The sequence below is a fragment of the Asparagus officinalis genome, chromosome 4, assembly GCF_001876935.1.
Source record: "Asparagus officinalis chromosome 4, Aspof.V1, whole genome shotgun sequence".
In the NCBI taxonomy this organism is placed as follows: Eukaryota; Viridiplantae; Streptophyta; class Magnoliopsida; order Asparagales; family Asparagaceae; genus Asparagus; species Asparagus officinalis.
The window spans coordinates 100539670-100559445 of record NC_033797.1 but is presented as its reverse complement, the minus strand read 5'-3'; the positions used below and the strand labels follow the sequence as shown (position 1 = coordinate 100559445).

The 19776-nt window shown below is 37.0% G+C and overlaps 1 protein-coding gene across 1 annotated transcript; it reads right to left on the bottom strand.

The window, feature by feature from the left end:
* Window positions 5997–7923, bottom strand: LOC109839090 (amidophosphoribosyltransferase, chloroplastic-like). Its single transcript, XM_020407526.1, is given in 7 exon segments — window positions 5997–7405; window positions 7407–7454; window positions 7457–7485; window positions 7488–7529; window positions 7532–7589; window positions 7592–7638; window positions 7641–7923. Coding segments are annotated over 7 exon segments (1641 nt in total). The 3' UTR covers window positions 5997–6271.

The window sequence follows — 19776 nt, the reverse complement described above, 5'->3', positions numbered from 1 at the left end:
GTCTAGCCAGACCGGTTGCGGGACCTCCGCCAACTATAATAGGTCGGTTGGTTACAAAGTTTAACCTCTTAGGAAATGTGGGGCTGGTAGATGAGTCTTCTCCTAGCAAGGAGACAACGGCCCTGGCAGTTGATGCTACAGAAAATAGGGCTCAAGCTGGGGAGGCAGTTGGCCCTAGCTCTATGCATGAGTCGTCTCGCCGCCCTAGTAAGGAGACTGTGGGGGTCGAGGACGTTGAAGGGCGAGTTGGAACTCTGTCAGGCCATGAGGAGAATGGTGCTAACGAGAGGATTCTGGGGGAGATTCCAAGTGCTAGCATTCATCAGGCCATCCAAGCTTGCTTGGCTCCGGGGACTTTGTTTGAGCAGGCCTTGTTCAATCGCGTTGAACATATGCATGAGTCATTTTTGGAATGGTGGGTAGAACAGGCCCGAGAGAGATCGGCCAAGGAAGAGGTAGAGAAGAGGGCTGTTGCTTCAGAGGCCGAGTTGTCCCACAGAGAGGGTGCTTGGCGTCGGGAGCTGGACGAGAGAGAGAGGCTTTTGAGGGACTATCAGATCCAATGTTCCGAACAGACTAGAACTATAAAGGACCTCCGAAGAGAAGTGGCTCTTCTGAAGACGGTGTTTGAGTCCGAGAAGTGTCGGAGGGCGACGGCTGAGGTGGAGGCTCGACCGAGTTGCCTTTCCTTCGATAAATTGAGGAGGGATCTTGTGGAGCAGCAGTCAAAGAACCAAGCGTCCGAGACAATTGTCAAGGACGTGGAGGATAAACTCGCTCACCTAGACTCGAATCAGTATAGGAAGAAAGTAGTCAATGAATGGCGTTATGGTGCCATAGGCCGAGCGGAGGTGGCTTTGGCATGCAAGGTCGGAGTTGACTATTTTGCTTCGTTGGTACCTTCCCGTTCTCATCCTTCTCCTGACCACTTCTATCCTTCCCGCGTCTCTTGTTGCCTCAATCTCTTGAGAGACATTGAGAGGAGCGGAGAGGGGTTGGATTTCTTGTAAAAGCATATACATAGGCACATCCAAGTTTTTGTTTTTTTATGAAACAAAAAAACAAAAAAAATGTTTTCATATTTAAAAAAAATAAAAGATAAAATAGAAAACAAAATATGTACATACAGCATGTGGGGTTTCATGGAATATACTTGAAACTTGCCTTGATGAGAAGAATTGCTAAAATAGTCATTTATGCAAACATCGCGTACATTCACAATGAATGCTCATTTGCATAATGAGACTTATTTTGTAACGTGTCAGCAACCTCTCATCCCGCACCCAAATATTTTACACTTTTAGAATAAAATGAAGAAAATACGAAGTGTAAATATATACATGTCGATTAAATTTAAATCAATTCAATCTATTTGAAATAATCAAAGCTGCATGTGTATGTTCAAAAAATGAATAGACATTTCTTTGTGCAAAACATCACTAATGGATATGAGATTATCACTAAGCCTTTAACAAAAGAAATAAGGAGTCTAAAAGAAGTATTACCTTTCGTACAAACTCCATCAATTTATCTTATTTGCATATATAAATATTACATACCCATTCTTTTTATTGATCAAGCTAAGGAATAGAGTCCTTTCAAGTTTAAAGATGAATTTTCAATTTATTATTCAACAATTTATTATCCTTCTATAAACCTGAATTCGTCTATTTAACAACTTTATACTTTTCAGCAAGCTTTTCAAATTGACCTAATATCTCAACATATTTATCATGCAAAACATCATAAGTTAGTTATATCTCATTAACGAAGCTCTCATGTTTGACATCAACTGAATTGCTACCTTTAGCCATGACACAACAATATGCTTTTTCGTCATCATTGCTTGAGCTACTCTCTGGCTCATCCAATGTAGTCAGTTTGAACCTTTTGCATTTTCCTTTATAGTCTTTTTTAGCAAACAGTTCTTCCTTAAGTGATAGAGTTTCCTACACTGAAAATAAGTTGGTTCAGTATCAAAATCACTAGAGTTATGTTTATATATCTTACTTGTGTAGTGAGTTCATTTGTCTTGCAAGAATCTCATAATATCCTTTGATTTGAAGAAAGGGTTCGAAGCCTTTCAAAACTTGATCTACTCTATTATCTTTCTCACTCTTAGAACTCAAGCTCACACCTATGTTTGCCTTGGTCTTTGATTCTTCTCTTTTCGCTTTAAAAGCAAATGACTTCTTCTTGTGGTTAGTTCTGAATGATCTTCTGTTTCTTTTAGTCATATTTCATATGTAAGAAGATTTCCTAGAAGATTCTATAGAGTTAGTACATAAAAATTTTGCAATTCCTTGATAGTCATTAACTTTGGTTCCCAATCAGTGGAAAGAGAATGAAGAATTTTTCTCATAAGTTCTTTGTTATCATATTCCATTCTCAAAACCTTCGACTTGTTCACAATATTTGCAAATCGAGTGAACATATCCTGAATACTCTTCAAGGCCTCCATCTTGAAATTTTCATGCTTACTCATGAGCATTGTAAGTTTCTGTTTCTCACTCATAAAAACTTACAATCACTTTCCTACAATCTCTCATGTACGGTATTAAAGTGCAGATCACCAAACTAAATTTTGATGGGGGTGAAGTTACCTATGGTAAAATAATACATGGAGTTGGATCCATATAAAAATCACTTTCCTACAATCTCTCATGTAAACCAAACAATGTAATTTTATCATTTTAGGATTCACAATAGAACCCAAAACAAACAATGTAAAAGGTAAAGTGTATAGTGATGAGGTGGACAACCACTTTTCATGTGGTGTCATAAATACCAAAGTTTATACACACCATTCTACCACCATATTTTTCAAACCACTGAAATAAATTGATTGTGTATTGTATTTTTATCTTTTTCAATTGAGCATTCCAATTATTTACTATTGTGAGCGCGTCATGACTGGAAATCTTTGTGAGTGAAAGGGACGTGAACAAGGTGATATGGCGACTAAAGGAAAGTTAAAACTTATTTCTAGCTCTAAGTGTATGTACACGATTGCTCAACGAAATTAATATGCACCAACTCAAACAACATCCACAATATTTTCTCAATACAATAACTTGCAACAATATGTATGTAAAAGTTTGGGAATATAAAGTGCAAGGAGAAATAATTACTAGCACAGAAAATACAACACCAAGACGAGGATTTAGAGTGGTTCTGCAGGCCTACCTACATCTAACATATCGACATCGATATATCCATCACTCCCCCAGTTTGGAATTATAGAAAATAAGAGGGATGAATATAAAGCAGGCATAACATCTTTAGCCTGCTTGTCAGCAAAACAATACATAACAAATTAACATCATCAGGATCACTATACAACCAACATAAGGCAAGCCTCATACACAGAAGCCAAAGCACTAGTTAACCAAGCAAATAGTTTGTTGATTACGGCAGCAAGATAGAGCAGGTAGGGAGAGAGATCGACAGCAGAGAACACAGAAGGGACAGAATTTAAATGTTCCTCTCTGACCTCCTCAGATAGCTCTTAGTGGCCAATGCGAGCAACAACTCCTCAGCTTTCAGCGCATAGCAGCAGCAATAATACAAAGCATAGTAGTTCTCTTGATGCTCACGTCCCGATCTGCCTCAACTTTTACTACCTCTTTCAATGCATCTTCTGGCACAACTTACTTTGCACGAATATCATCTGTTGGTTCTAGTGTATTTTCACTCATGAGTCCCTTCTTGTGTTGAGGCTCCTCCTTCTCCAGCTTCTTTCTTTTTCGTTTCGCTCTAGAAGAAACTTTCTTACCTGCTAATCATTCTTCATTTTTAACTTCCACTCTGTGTTGCTTCCAAAGGGTCTTCTGTTGCATCCTCCACCAGATCATTCAGAGGATCCTTACCTGCTTCAGTCTCAATCTTTCTATTTGCTTCCTCTCTTTTTTTTTAATGTGTTTTCTTCTTCTATGATCGCTTCTTCAGTTTGTGAAGTTCTGATTCTTTGAGAGCAAGATCTTAAGAGATTCTCTGTTGAGTTTCCTCCAAAATAGTAGTAATGGTGGTTCCTCCTGCATGTTTGTCGTTCTCTTAAGGCTCTTTACCCTTTTTCTAGAGCTTCTCTGCCTTCACTTTCTCATCCTGTGAAGGCATCCTCCTCTTTTCAGATTCAAGCAGCAGAGACACTGGTTCCTCAAGCCTATCAGCCTCTCTCTTTGTAATCATACCTCTTCATCGGCATCAACATATTTCAGTTCTCTGTGTACGCTTCTCTTGCTTTTGTTACTTCTGCAATAAGATCAATGACCTGACCATCAAGCTTGTTCAACCTGTACTCAATAACTTCAGGATGGATGTTGAAAGTTCCAATAGAATGCCCAGACTGGCCAACACTCATTTCTGCAGCAACCTTTTTCTTGGAACCCATGATTCTCGGTAGGGTCTTTATCTAAATCATTTCTTTCAAAAAGTTACCTTTCACCTTCAATAATTACCTCGTGCTTTCTAAAAACATTTCTTAGCAAATAGGGGAATCCCATGTACCCCTTCGAATAGCAAGAACAGAATTGAACTATTTTCTGACAGCATCAGAGGATGACCATTATGTTCATTCAACTACTGAGCCAGTAACAGAATAGCCTTATTCGATCTTTTGAAGTTTCCATTTATGGATGGTATATTTCTGTTCTCCTTCCCCACTTTGAGCTCCTAATACTGAATGTCCGTTCCAATTTCCATTTTGCATGAAATTTGACCTTTATTTGCTTTGGTTGACTTCAAAATTTTACCACTTAAGCTCTTGGCAATTATCTTTCTACTAATAGGCAATAATCAAGAAATTTATATTTTGACGATTAGAAATACTTTAAAGTTCAAGATCTATCCACCACCATTGTAGTTTTGTGCATTTCATTCAACTCGGAGTTGTATGTGTTCCTGCATCATGCTTTTATATATTTTTATGTAAATGCCCTCATCACTGGTAATTTTTAAACAACACCAGGAATAATTCAGGACAGTAAACCAAACAACTTATTGAGATCTATAAATCATTCAAAGCTAGAACTAATAATAAATGACCCCACAACAACTAAAAAAACAACAGAGCTTTTTAACCAAACTTTTGGGGTTCGCTAAATGAATCTTATTCTTTCATTCAGTCATATATAAGAAAAGAGCCCCTTTTGGTTCGTGTGAGTCACACTTGTAGAATTCTGGAAATGCCCTCACATTTTTAGAAAAAATGAAAATGCATGGAAAAAGCAAAGTAAATGCTCTCACACTTGAAATAATTAAGGGAAACGCTCGCACTCAGAAAACTAACGATGATGCCTCACATTTGAAAAATCAACAGAACCCCTCAAACTTGGAAAATCCGAATAACTGGAAAATGCCCTCAAACTTGAAAAATCCTTTTAAAACTTTTGGGGACGGCTACATGAATCTTAATCTTCATTCAATCATCGATACTAGAGATGCTTCATTCATTCAATCACAGTGCCCTTGACAATTTGACTCACAATTGTGCTATGCATGAATCGCGCATCAGAATAATAGTATTAATAATAAACAATGTGTATTAATTATAAATGTAGAAATTACACAATTTTGTATTTTCCATCTAACAATTATGTAATTGCATAAGCAACATTGCAAGATTGGATAGAAAATCAAGCTCGAGCTGTTAAATAACACAACCTACAAGAACATTATATCAAAGAGAAAATAGTGATATGGAATGATGATAAAACGATTACACCAGACACGTCATACAGAGGAGGAGGAGGAGGAGGGAAAGGGAGTGTGTTGTTACACAATACCAAATAACTGAAAATGGAAGCGCAGAATATCATAATGTTTTAGAATGAGGGGTGCTCGTGTCATAAGATGTTTGTTATTTTCAATTTTTTACATGTTTTAAATCTCAGGAAATATCCACTAACCTCCAACATAGAGCAATGACAAAACAATATGACATGAAGATATTAGTTAAATCTACTTATAACGATACAATCATGAAATATAGAATACAATAAAAGATACGGCGAAAAATTATCAACTAGTAAAATTATCCTTTAATCCCAAAATAAATCGCTCATGAATCAATGTATCCAGTAAAGCATAACTTAGCAGTGGTAGCAATATTACCCAATTCTACTAATTCCAACACAAGTAATCGAAGAAAATAAGGAAGACTAAAGAGCTAAAATGTCTTCCTTCCCACTATCAAGAATGTATAACTAAGCAATGCATGAAAAGTTCAAATGAATAATACCCACACAATTTTCGTCGGCCATCTCTCTCCGCCTCATTGTCCCTCGCCTGTAGCCACCAACTCCACAGTTGCCCTCTCAGCCTCATTCTCCATAGGCGGCACCGGGTAATTCCTGGAGAAACAAGCATCACAAAAAGTTGGAGCCTCATCTCCAAGCAACCTTCTAAGGCTCTCAAGCGGCAGGAACGCTAGAGAATCACACCCAATCTCCTTCCTTATTCCCTCAACATCCATCCTGTTCGAAATCAACTCCTCAGTCCTCGGTGTATCCACTCCATAGTAACAAGACCCAACAATAGGAGGACAAGCAATCCTCATATGAACCTCCTTTGCCCCTGCATTCTTTATCAACCTCACAATCTTGGATGAGGTCGTCCCTCTAACAATCGAATCGTCAACAACCACAACCTTCTTCCCTTCAAGGATTCCAGGAACAGGGGCAAGCTTCAACTTAACTGCAAGATCTCTTAACTCTTGAGAGGGCTGAATAAATGTCCTGCTAACATAATGCGATCGAATCAAACCCTGTTGAAAAGGAACCCCTGATCTATTCGCATAACCAAGAGCCGCAAAGAACCCAGAATCAGGCACGGGAATCACAACATCAGCACCCTCAACAGGCGATTCAGCGGCGAGCATTTCTCCAAAAGACAACCTAGATGAATAAACTGCTCGACCGAATACAATCGAATTGGGCAACGCGAAGTAAATATGCTCGAAGATGCAAGCTTTCCTCGGCCTTTTAGGCATCAAGCACAAACTAGTAATGGACATATCATTACCATCCACTACAATCACTTCCCCAGGGTTCACTTCTCGTTCATACATTGCATCGAGCAGGTCGAGTGCACAGGTCTCCGACGCGAACACAATCGCCCCGTTCGTTCTTCTCCGGCCCATCACCAACGGCCGGAACCCGTGCGGGTCCCGGACGGCAAACAGCTTGTCCTCGGTCAAGAACACAAGCGAATAAGCCCCTTCAATCGCCTCGCAGGCCTCGACGAGTCGCTGAACAAAAGGCCGGGACTTTGAGTGAGCAATGAGATGAAGTATAACCTCGGTGTCCGAAGTGGTATTGAAAATGGAACCCTCATCTTCGAGCTTTGCCCGGAGGGACGAGTAATTCACAAGATTGCCATTGTGGGCGAGGGCGAGCTGGCCGAAGCGGGTAACCAGCGAGGAAAGGCTGGACGTTGCCGATGGAGGAGGCGGCGCCGGAGTGGAGTAGCGGACGTGGCCGATGGCGGAGGAGCGGGGAGGGAGTCGAGTTTCGGCTGTTTGAAGACCTCGAGACGAGGCCGAGGCCGTGACGGAGCGGAGGCGCGCGGCTGTCGGCGGAGACGATGCCGGCCGGCCCTCCTGCCCGCGGTGCTGGAGGGCGGAGGGCGAGGCGGCGAGGCGGAGGCCTCCGGTCGCCGATGATGCCCACGGACGCCGCACTCCTCTCGGGGCTTGTCGCCTCCGTCGTCGCCGGAGATGACGTCATCGTCGTAGGGGAGGAAGTGGGAGAGGGAGGTGGTGGGGAGGAGAGGAGAGGGCGCGGTGGGAGAGGAGGGGAAAGGAGGAGGGTTTGGGGAGGAGAGGAAGTGAGGAGTTAGGGCTTTGGACGAGGGAGAGGCGGAGGAGAGACAGTGGACGGAGGCGGAGGTGCGGCTCGGCGGCGCGCGGCGGGCGGCGGCGGCCATTACGGAGAAAGGGGCGAGAGCGGAGGAGCTTCGGCTCGACACGCGAGTGGGAGGAGACGCTTGTGGGATTCGATCGGTTTTTGGGAATTTATAGTGACGAGAGTGAGGGGGGGCGAACCGGGGCCAGTTGAGCAAGGAAAGAAGGGATTTTTTTTGCACATAAGACCCTTAGATTTTATTGCAATTATTTATAATTTGAAGATGAATGCATCAAATTGGATTCGTGGAACTCGAATTGATTTTCATTTCTCGCCCCTTTCTTATCCAAAATTAAAATTATATAAGAGAATAATTTCAAAGGAATTTTACTTAATCGAATTCTATTTTTTTTACTTATGTGTAAGATACAGTCGTGTGTTACATGTGAAGAGTACATATAGCTGGTTGTATACTAAACAATATAATATACATTTTACCCTGTAATTAATGCTTATAAATAAGTTTTTAGTATGATGATATATATCTATATATAATAAAGTTTCTAACATCTAGATACACGAAAGTACTAGCTTTGTCCACTTATAGTTATATAAGTAAATATCGCATAACAAAATTAGATTCATAAATATGATAAATGCATCTTAGGCTTTTATCTGCAGAAAAAAAAAATCTAGTTAGAAGGATGCTTAATTTATCTCGAAAATTTTAAGCTAGTGGAAAGTTTTTTTTATTAGTACAATTAACTGTTTTAAAATTTAACTTTTTCTAATTGAGTAAATTTATGGCACAAATATCTCATGAAAATTCTAAAAAATGAAAGTTAAATTTATTAGAGATGGTAATATGGATACATGTTTTAACACCTTTTCTAGGACCAAAACATCCTCGGCTATTCAAATGGATAAATGCAAGAGGGGGGGAAATGATTTTTGTTAATCAAAATGACTAACAAACCTCATAGCTTGCAAACATTTTGATAAATATTCCTGTTCTTTTCAGATTTGTTATATACATGTATATTATTTATACTCTTTTAGAATATATTAATAATTAATTTTTAGACATATTTTTATGGTTTCGTCAATTTGTTTGTTTGTTATGCCAACGCATAAACATTAGGGTTTATTACAATAAAGTAGTATTTATATTATTTCGTAGTATAGTTGATGACATATGAAGAGATAATTTAAATGTTATGAATGTTTCTTATAAACTATGATCATGCATTTAAAAGAAAACTAGTTACGGAATTATGGAATTCGAACATGAGAGTATAAGACAATATGCAAGCTATGACGAGGTTCATAATGAAAATTTGCTCATCCTAGAACTTTATCATATTAGAAATTAGACCCGGTTCATTCAGCTTGGGACCCGTTAATGTCTCGGTTGCAGCTTCTTTTGGGAACGAACCTCGTGATGGGCCCACCAGCATTCCGGGGACCCACTCCTTAATTTCTTTATAGATTCGAGGTCACGTGTTGACCGTCTATTCTGCAAACGTGTAGTAATCTTTGCGGTTGATCTTGAGAGTTCTAAAGGAATCTGAACGAAGCCCTATATTTTATTCTATCCCCTCTTTCCCCTCGGATCAACTTGCATTTGCATGTGGACCCCGCTTGGGACCTTTTTCCAGCTTGACCCGGGATATTGTAGTTTGTTAATAACTGGCAGCAAATATGTATTACTTGGTGTTAGGGTTGACCGAGGGTCAGTTCCAGCCCGGCCCAATTTGGATGGAAACCCGGCCCAATCCACTTCGGGTCGGGCTCATCACGGTCTACATTGTCATGTGTCAGACTGGATTTTTTCACATAAGACGTTAGAACTTATGGAATTATTTAAAATTTGAAGATGGATGCATCAAATTGGATTCGTAAAACTTGAAATGATTTTCACTTCTTTCCCCTTTCTTATCCAAAATTAAAATTATATAAGATAAATTTTTCAAAAGAACTTTAATCTTGAAATATTGAGTCTTTATTACTTAATTGAATTCTATATTTTTGCTTATGTGCAAGATACATCGAGTGTTACATGTGAAGAATACATACAGTTGGTTGTATACTAAATAATATACAGACAGTTCTTATACATTTTACCTTGAAATTAATGCTTATAAATAAGTTTTTAGTATGATGATATCTATCAATATATAGTAAAGTTTCTAACATCAAGATGCAAGACCATATTAACCTTGTCTACTTATATAAGTAAATACACAACAAAATTGGACTCATAAAATATGTTATAGACATGTCAGTCATTTGGACGAAAAAGAAAACCTAGTTTGAGGGATGGTTAATTTACCTTGAAAGCTTTGAGCTAGTGGAAAGGATTTTTATGTTTCGGTATAATTGGTTATTTTTTAAATTCAACTTTTTTCTACATTAGAAAATTTATATTCGCAAATTTGTCATAAAAATTCTAAAAAAATAAAAGGTAAATTTATTAGCGAAGTTAGTATGGATGAATGTTTTAACTCCTTTTCTAGGACCAAAACAATCTCAACTTTCAAATAGATAAAAGCAAGAGAAAAAAAATTGATCTCTATCAATTAAAATGACTAACGAACCTCATAGCTTGCAAACATTTTGCTATATATTCCTATTCTTATTAGATTTATTATATACATGTATATTATTTATACTCTTTTAGAATATAGTAGTATAATGCACGCGCTTTGCATGTGAATGTACATGTTTTAAGTTTTAAATTCTTTCTTGAATAGTAAAACTATGTGGTTAATAAATAAAATTGTATAATAATATTCCTTAAAAAGAAATGTATGAATTAATTATTATTTTTGTGTAGTTACTGCAATCGAACGTTTTTCTTATAAGGATCGCTCAGTCCTACCTTTTTTTAAATAAGTCCCCCAGCTCTAAAATTGTTCTTAAATAAAATAATAAATTCTATAAGTTCTCTAAATTATGCCTCTCCAACTTGAAAGTTGTTAGCTTGACTCTAAATTAACTAAGCTACATTAATTTTGCTAGCTTTCTTTGATGTTCGTTAAATAGTTACGCTGATACTTGCAACAATTGCAATAGTTACTTCTCATTATAATTACTTAATAGGGTAAATTACACTAAAACCGTATGAACTTTCAACATATATCAACTTTCAAAACCACACTAAACCTCTAATGACTTTCTTGATTCAAAGAAAACTCCTAATAACTTTCTAAATTTTGTACATAATGCCTATAAATTAGAATGAGAAAATGTCATAAAAAGACAGTTGGAAGTTATTGGGGGTTTGGTTTAATTTATCTAAAAGATATTGGGGGCTTTCTACATAAGTTATTAGGGGTTTAGTATGATTTCAAAAGTTCATACAGTTTATTTACTGCAAAACGCTAAAAGTTCATAGGGTTTTACTGTAATTTACCTTATTTAATATTATAACTCTTTGTTCAAGCAACACTATTAAAATAATTTTACTATCTATATACTATAAAATATTTAGGTAATTTAATTTTCATAATTATGCTCTTAAATAATTTAGCACTATAAATTTTTTAAAAGTTTTAATTATAATATCATTAACAATTAATAGTACTATAAATTTTTTATAAGTTTCTAGCACTATAATTTTTTTTAATTATGCTCTTAAATAATTTAGCACTATAATTTTTTTATAAGTTTTAATTATACTATCATTAACAGTTAATATTACTATAATTAATATTGGATATTTTTTTTGAAAAAAGGTTAGTTTTCAACCATTATCAAGTATAGATTATTCAATACCATGTAATAATCTTTGAGAAAATACTCTAAAAATAATTTTAATTTATTTATTTTATTTATTTAATAATATAATATTAAATAAATAGTGTAATTCATAATTTATGTGATATAATTAAAATAATTACACTACTTATGCGGTTAAATATTTATTCTACTTATTTTGTTGCTCATTGAATTATAGCGTAAATTTTAATAGTATTTAGCAATATATTACTCTATTTATACTATTATTTTAATTGTTTTATTAAAAATCATAAATAATCATTATAATAATTTAATTGCTTACTACTTATAATTGTGTATACTTATTTAATAAATTATTTTATTATACTAAATAATTATTACTTATAATATTATTGATAATTATAACTATTTAGTAACTTGAGGAGATGCATAATTAATAAGAGGTAATATTTATTTAATGAAAGATTAGTTAGAGAGAATAACATAATCAGAATTCATCAAACTTTCAGAGTGCAGAAAAGAAAATTAAAAGTTGTAGCACCCCAATCCTCTTTTTATAGTAGTATAGATAGATATAGATTAATAATTAAGTTTTAAACATCTTTTTATGGTTTTGTCAAACTGTTTGTCATGCCAAAGCATAAACATCAGGGTTTATTACAATAAATAAAGTAATATTCGTATTATTTGGTAATATATTTGATGGCACGTGAAGAGACAATTTAATTAAATGTTACGATCGTTTCTTCTAAACTATGATCATGCATCTTTTTTTATCTAGTTATGGGATAACGGAATCCGAACATGAGAGTACAAAGGGATCCGCAAAGCTATAACGAGGTTCATAATGAAAATTTGCTCATCCTAGAACTTGTTATTATCAGAAATTTGACCCGGTTCGTTCAGCTTGGGAGCTGGGACCCATTGAAGGCTCGGCGTGCGCCCACCGGCATTCAGGGGACCCACTGCTTACGGATTCAGGGTCACGTCTTAGCCGTCTATTCTGGGAGCATGTAGTAATCTTTGTGGTTGATTTCGAGAGGGAATCCGAATGAAGCCCTAGATTTCATTCTCTCTCCTGCTTCGCATCGCGTCAACTTGCATTTGGGTGGGACCCCACGTGGGAAGTTTTTTCTGCTTGACTTGGATATTGTAGTTTGTTAACAACGGGCAGCTAATATGAATTAGGTCAGGGCAGGGGGTGTTTGTTTCAAAGAAAAATTTTGTCAAATCCTTTCCAATTGAGAGATAAGCACATCCATTTATGGAATTTATTAAAATCCTCTCTAATTTGGAGGATTTGTAAATTCTAAAAATTGGACACTCTTTGCATTTTTGGGATTCAATATTCTAAAAAATTTCTTAAAACAAGCATCATATATGGAATCCCAAAATACAAAAAAAAACTCACTTTTTGATCACAAAACTTGCAATCCATACCAAATACTAAAATTTTTGGTGAAACAAACACCCCTTAATGTAATACTATAGTTGACTGATAGCTACAGTAAAACTCATCCGAAACAGCCCCAACCAAACAGCTCCTACTAAACGCGCCACTATCACTCTCTTCAGTAGGTGGGCACGTGTCCCATTAACCCAACCCAACCCCAACCAGTTTGCATTTAGCCCGAGTGTCAGAGGACAGTCCCCTTTCGCGAGTGTCCTTAGAGCATCTCCAACAACTTCCTCATTTTATTGGTATTCTCATTTTTGGAAGATTTTGGGCTTTTTTTGGTCCAACAGATTCCTCATCCCATTCCCCAAAATAGGGATAAAGGAGAAAAAAAGGGAGTCTTCCCCAAATCTACAACATTCTTCAAATTTTTGAGGAGAGCTTTGTTATGAATGTTTCACGTTCTTCAAGTCTCCAACTACTCAAAAAACAACTCAACACTATAAAATGAGGGGGCAAAAAACAAAAAGTTCATGTCTCAATCTTTATTGTTAAAGTTCATGTTAAAAATATAGAATATTTTAATTATTGTAATAAATGCAGGATTCTTCAAAATGGGGAAGTTGTTGGAGCCGGAGCAAAAATAATTTGGAGAATATGACTTTTGTTTCCCTATTTTGAAGAAATTTTTGAGGAAGCTATTGGAGATGCTCTTATACTTTCACTGTGCAGGTTGGCATGCGATTTTTGACTGCGCGAGAAAACCAAAGCTATGTACAAGGATTGTCTAACTATTAATGTTGATTCTAGTTCTACCAATAAATACTCAGATTGCGTATATCCTTTGGATACCAATAAATACTCTAATGGCTCAAAGTAGCGTGCTGTGACTTGGATGAATGGTGCATCAAGACCTGCGTATCATCGAATCAGTGTAACAGAAGTCTCTTAATGTGCCAACAAAACAACATACAATGTCAAATTTTTTTTTAAAAATTACTAAACACAATATTGGAAGGGTGTAGGAAGAGCCCACATTTCACTCTTTAAGTGTGGCCAAATAGGGGTGCATTCGGTCCGGATACGGTTCGGATATGATGCTTATCACATCCATATCCTCTTACCCATCTCGGATACAAATACGGTTACAGATATACCTCGGTAAGAAAAATTTATAACCATATCCGCTAAAATCGGATACGGTTACGGATATATAAGCGGATATGCATGCAGATACAAAACAAATATGAGAAAACTAGATAGTATTGAGAAAAACATAGTTAATATGATACAAAAGAGTTTGTTAATATGTCCATTATAATTGAAAAGTTAATATTAGACATCTTAATCATCAAAATTAACCACAAATCCATAATCTAAGAATCGAAACTATCGTAAGAGTATGACTAATATGTATTCGGATATTTCGGATACAGATACGGATATTTTACTACAAAACCATATCCGTAACCATATCATATCGGTTATAGATTTGAGTAACAATATTCGTATCCTAACGGATACGGTTACGGATATTTTCTCAGATACGGATACGGTTTAGCACCCCTCGTGGCCAACCATCATTAACTTCTCAGAATAGGCCTCATTTTCAATTTAAAAAGCACTGAAAGAGCCATTAAATTTTCCGAATGGCTAGTGGGACCGAGATCTCAATCCACAAATCAATCCTTTAGGCCGTCCCAATATTAGAAAGAGTGGTGGAGACGGCGCATTCAAACCTCGAGCCCACAAAAGTGGATATCATCAACGCTCGACTGCTATACCCTCTTGTTTATCTGTTATATAATGGCCGTGCATTTGAGTGAAGACGAAGTGGAGAATATTCTAAATTAAGCTTTCCTTCAATTTGGAATTCTACGCAAAACTTTTATCATCTATACTACTATAAAAAGGGGATTTGGGTGTTAAACCTTTTCAATTTTTATTTCTGCCCTCTCAAATTTTGATAAATTCTAACTATGCTATTATCTCTAATTAATCTTTTATTAAATAAATATAACCTCTTATTAATTATTTGTTAGATATAGGTGCCATGTAGGCAATAATTGTATATTGTAACATGACCTATATGAATATAACATCTTTATTCAAAATGATAGTATGCTATTTTGGTCAGTATTTATCTGGTATTTTTTAAATATAGATAAAATCCTTAGAATGATACTAGACTATCAGAATTTCGATAGTGATGATAATGAAGAAGAGATCTGATTAGTCGCTGACGTATATTCTAAAATGTTCCTAGTCGATGAAGTGTTGAGAAGGGACATCATCACTTTGGGAAGACTAGTGTATACTCTATTTCTCCTTTGGTAGGATGATGATCCATCTCTTGGATCATTGATGTGAGACATCAAGATATAGTATACATGTGACTCGTTAGTGAATGAGTTGACTGAACGACTCACTGAGAACATCTAGTTGGTAATTATACTTAACTGTCAAATAGAAGTTTTCAAGTGATATAGTACAAAGTAATCTCTTGACCTGAGGCATGAGTGCAATATCTTACATGTCAGTATATGTGTACTTAGACTTTAACCTAACCATAGTTCTTATTGAGTTGTGCATAACGGTTCTTGTTGGGTGCACCCCGAGATATAAGTAGATATTGAGATGCCAAAATGTGATTCGTCTCTCCTAGTATAGGGGGTTGATGTCATAAGATTGTTTGATATAACTATAGCCTGGAAATCCTTAGCCAAGGTAAATAAGATAAACTGAGTGTCAGTTTGATCTTAAAAGTTATGAGTTTAATATCAACAAATACTAATCAAGTTATTAGGGTTTGACAGTTTTTCATACCCTAGGCTCGATAGTTTGACATTGTTTGATGAAGAGACCGGACTGTACTATGTTATCACAGAGTGGTCCTGATAAAATTATGTAAGCATCTTGCAGATATTTATCACAACTTATACCCGGGTAGTCTTCATGTGTAGCTAGCACCTCTGTTGTACTTGTGGATATGATCCACTGTCGAGTCTTAAGTTGGGCCCTAGAGTCACACCAAGCACATACTTGAATCCTGTGAAATACAATTTATAGAGTTAAATGCGTATGATTGATACACATATATGATTTTCACCGAATATACATAAACGGTTATATGTATCGGTAAAATCAGAATGCTATGTGCTTAAGAAATGAATTCCAGTATTTTTCCCATAAAGTTAAGTTTTAGTCAACTGGTTGACTTTTTGGTCAACGGTTGACTTTTGGTCAACTCATTGATTTTTTGGTCATATGATGACTTATTAGTTAATGATTAGAAAATTACAAAATACTATATTTATGAAGCACCGTATTGATGTGGTATTTTTATTTATGAAATACAAACTTTATTATACCTTAATTAATGAGTCATGAGATGAGTCATTAAGGTGGTATGGTTTGGGAACATGGTTTTAGCACATAGTTTTGATTCTTCATGACTCTTTGCATGACTCAAGAGATGAGTCATTGCATGACTCATGAAAGGAATCATTACATTTAGATGACTCATGGCATGACTCCTCAGATGAGTCATGACATATCTCACTCTATATATATGAGCTCTCTCTCTTATGGAAAGATTAATAAAAAATTGACTAAGTGGTTTTTTCCATAAGAGAATAAAAAAGAGAGCTCTATATCTTACTAAACTCTAGCAATTTTTGAGTAAGAGGAAGTAGTAGGATTTTAAAGTACCCCGTGGTGGATATCTTGCCTTGTGTCTCAAGAAGACTCTGATTTTATTAAGCTCACTTGAAGACTTGGAGATCCACTACAAGGAGGTTTACAACAACAAGGAGAACGAGCTAGGGGTTGTTCGATCTACCATCGAATCACGCTACGAAAGTAAGCCTTCAAAGCTCTTGGTTGCTCTCTTTATTATAGGGATCATGTTAGATTTAATTAGGATGGTCCTAGTTTGTATTTCATGCTCTCTACATACTTAGTATTATTATACATACAGTCTTCAGTTACGTATTTTGCATGTATTTAGCATGAATTTCTAACATGGTATCAGTGCCATGGTTCCATCTAATTAAATCTTAACATGCACACCTAACTCATGAAGGACTTTATTCTTGCTTCTAATTACTAGTGTAGATGAAACTAGTTAATTAATACAAGTTATTTTGTAATTAGTTATACTAGTTATTGATTCAAAAATATTAATTTTGGGTTCATAAGCTTTTAAGAGTAAAAACACTTGTATAAATTGCAAAATACTTTTTTACAACTAGTATAGTTCTATGTTAGAAGCATGCTAGTCCTATTTGAGTGAGGACAATCCCTATGTTATCTAGTTTTCTAATTTGTTGCATAACTAGATAGATGCATATTTCTTAATGTTGATTAAGTTATATGTTTTATATCATCTTACGTGGATGTTATGTTTATGGATGATAGTGGATAATGATTCTCTTGCATTTATTGTATTGATGTAATATAGCTAGAAATGTAATATTATTTATGACCTCTTCCCTCCCCGAGCATAGACTACGCCTACGGGTTTAGACACTTGCTCACCGATCATGGGCTACGCCTACGTGTATAGGCCCTTGTTCGGATGTGTGTGTGTGTGGGGGGGGGGTATGGTTGTTTAGTTAATTTATTTTATTTATAGTTTTTAGTTTACATTCAATTCAATATTATTACCCATCATACGAGATGGTTTTTCAATAATAAATGGGGCATGCACGTCCTATGAATATGTGATTGTAATAATACAGGATTTGTAAGGGAGCTAGCACTACAATGAGTTGCAAATTACTTGCCAAACTGTAATTAGTGTAGTTATATTTTATTCCTTTAGTTGTCCACTACCATTCCATATTGCTTTTACATATGTTGATATGTTGGTTGTGCCCCAATTGTAGATATAAATACAATTGGGTGTTGTATTCTGTAAAGTTTATATCTCTATCGCACTAGAGAAATAGTTTTTTATTATAAAAACTCATTTTAAACTTTGTGAGACATGGCAATAAGAGTTTATTGACCATAGAGTGGTGAGACCGACATTAACATAGCGTTAGTGTGAAAAATAAATAAACCTAAAGCAGTTAAAAGAAATGTATTTAGAACAAAGTTTTAACTAGTATCAAGGAAAGTAATTGTGAGATATAGCTCATGGGATGATGCCCAACTTAAGATTAGGGGTGATGCCCAATCTTTCGCGCTATGGTCTTAAAGAGCGGTGATTACTTAATTAAGGTTGTAGGCGTATAAAATTGCTTATAGGTCCCTTAGCACGGCTCGGCACAAACCGACGAACCATCGGACGACATATCCAAACACGAGCGTCAGTCCACAACGCCGAGGCCAAACGACACGCAACGAAGCGGATTAACGAGGCGACGAGGTTAACGAATCGCATGCAAGCAACGGAATGCATCCATTTGCGTGCGGGATCAAGCCAACGGGTCGATGAGTCAACGAGTCATCCAACTACGGAACGGATTCGAACTCAAACACCGAAGCCGATTTACTACCAAATCAGGATCCAGACTTCCAAATCAGGATTCAGAACAAATCAGAGTCCAAATCAACACCAAGAGCGGACTCGGACGAATCACGATCGAATCAAGATCAGTTTCGGACTTAAACTCAGAAGTAGATTTACTGCCAAATCAGGAATCAGATCTACTGCCAAATCAAATCAACAAATCAGAGTCCGAATCAACCACGAGACCGGACAAAATGGCACAAAACCACAACACCTAGGGGACTCGGCCAAAGCCGAGCCACCTATGGGTGGCTCGGTGGCCGAGCCACCCATAGGTGGCCGACCCAGATCTGTGCGCGGGCACAGTTCAGAGAGCCTATAAAGGTTGCCTATAAATAGTCCCCCCTTTGTTCATTTGAGAAGGTTGGAACTTTTGGAGGCGAAGCTCTGCTGGATTCAAGGCTCAGATCTAAAAAAAGATTGAAGCTTTGGGACTTTGAGGATTTGCTCATCCAGATCTGGTGCTCGGCGATCGTCAATGCCAAATAAGGCAGTTGTTCGAGAGGACCGGATCTCAGATCTACGCAGGCATACTCCGGATCAAAGCTTGGTCTTTGATCCCGAGATTTGGGCGATTGTTTCCTTGGTGAACCAATCCCCCCCGGCTATTATTTCCTTCGTGAAATAATACCCGTCGTACTGCGTAGATCTGACCGGATCTAGATCGCGCGGTGGTCCACTGATTAACCCCGGCACAGGCGAAGAACCCACAAAGCGAGTGACCGCAAAACAGGAGCTCGTGATTTGTTCGACACAAAAGGAGAAAGTTGTAATCTTTGTTTATTTTTCTTTGATTTTCATTGTAACCGGATCTTATAAAAAGACCGGATCTTTGTAACTTAAAAAGCTGTTATCTGAGATGGTAATGAAATCAACAACAAAGAAAGACACGATTTTCACCGTGAAGTTCGAGGAATACTTGTCGTCCTCGTCCGGATCAACCTCCCCCCGCAAGCCCAAGAAGTCCAAGTTCTCCTCCAGGAGAAAAACTCGTTGGTTTGAAGACGTTGAAAACACCAACGAAGATCTCACCCCGCTTGATGCCAAAGTCGCATCGGGTGAGATTCCTCTGATTCCCAACCATGGCAGATCTACTCTGGCCAACCTTTCTGCCGCAGAGGGCGTGGTGACTCTCTCGAAGAGAGCCTGCCAAAGGCGACGTCAACGCCTTGCGAAACAATTCGCAAAGGCCATGGAGTCAGTTGACGGGATCCGCTACAACGTGGATCTGAAGAACAAGGGAGGCAAACAGCCTCAACAACTGAAGAATGGCAGGGCCC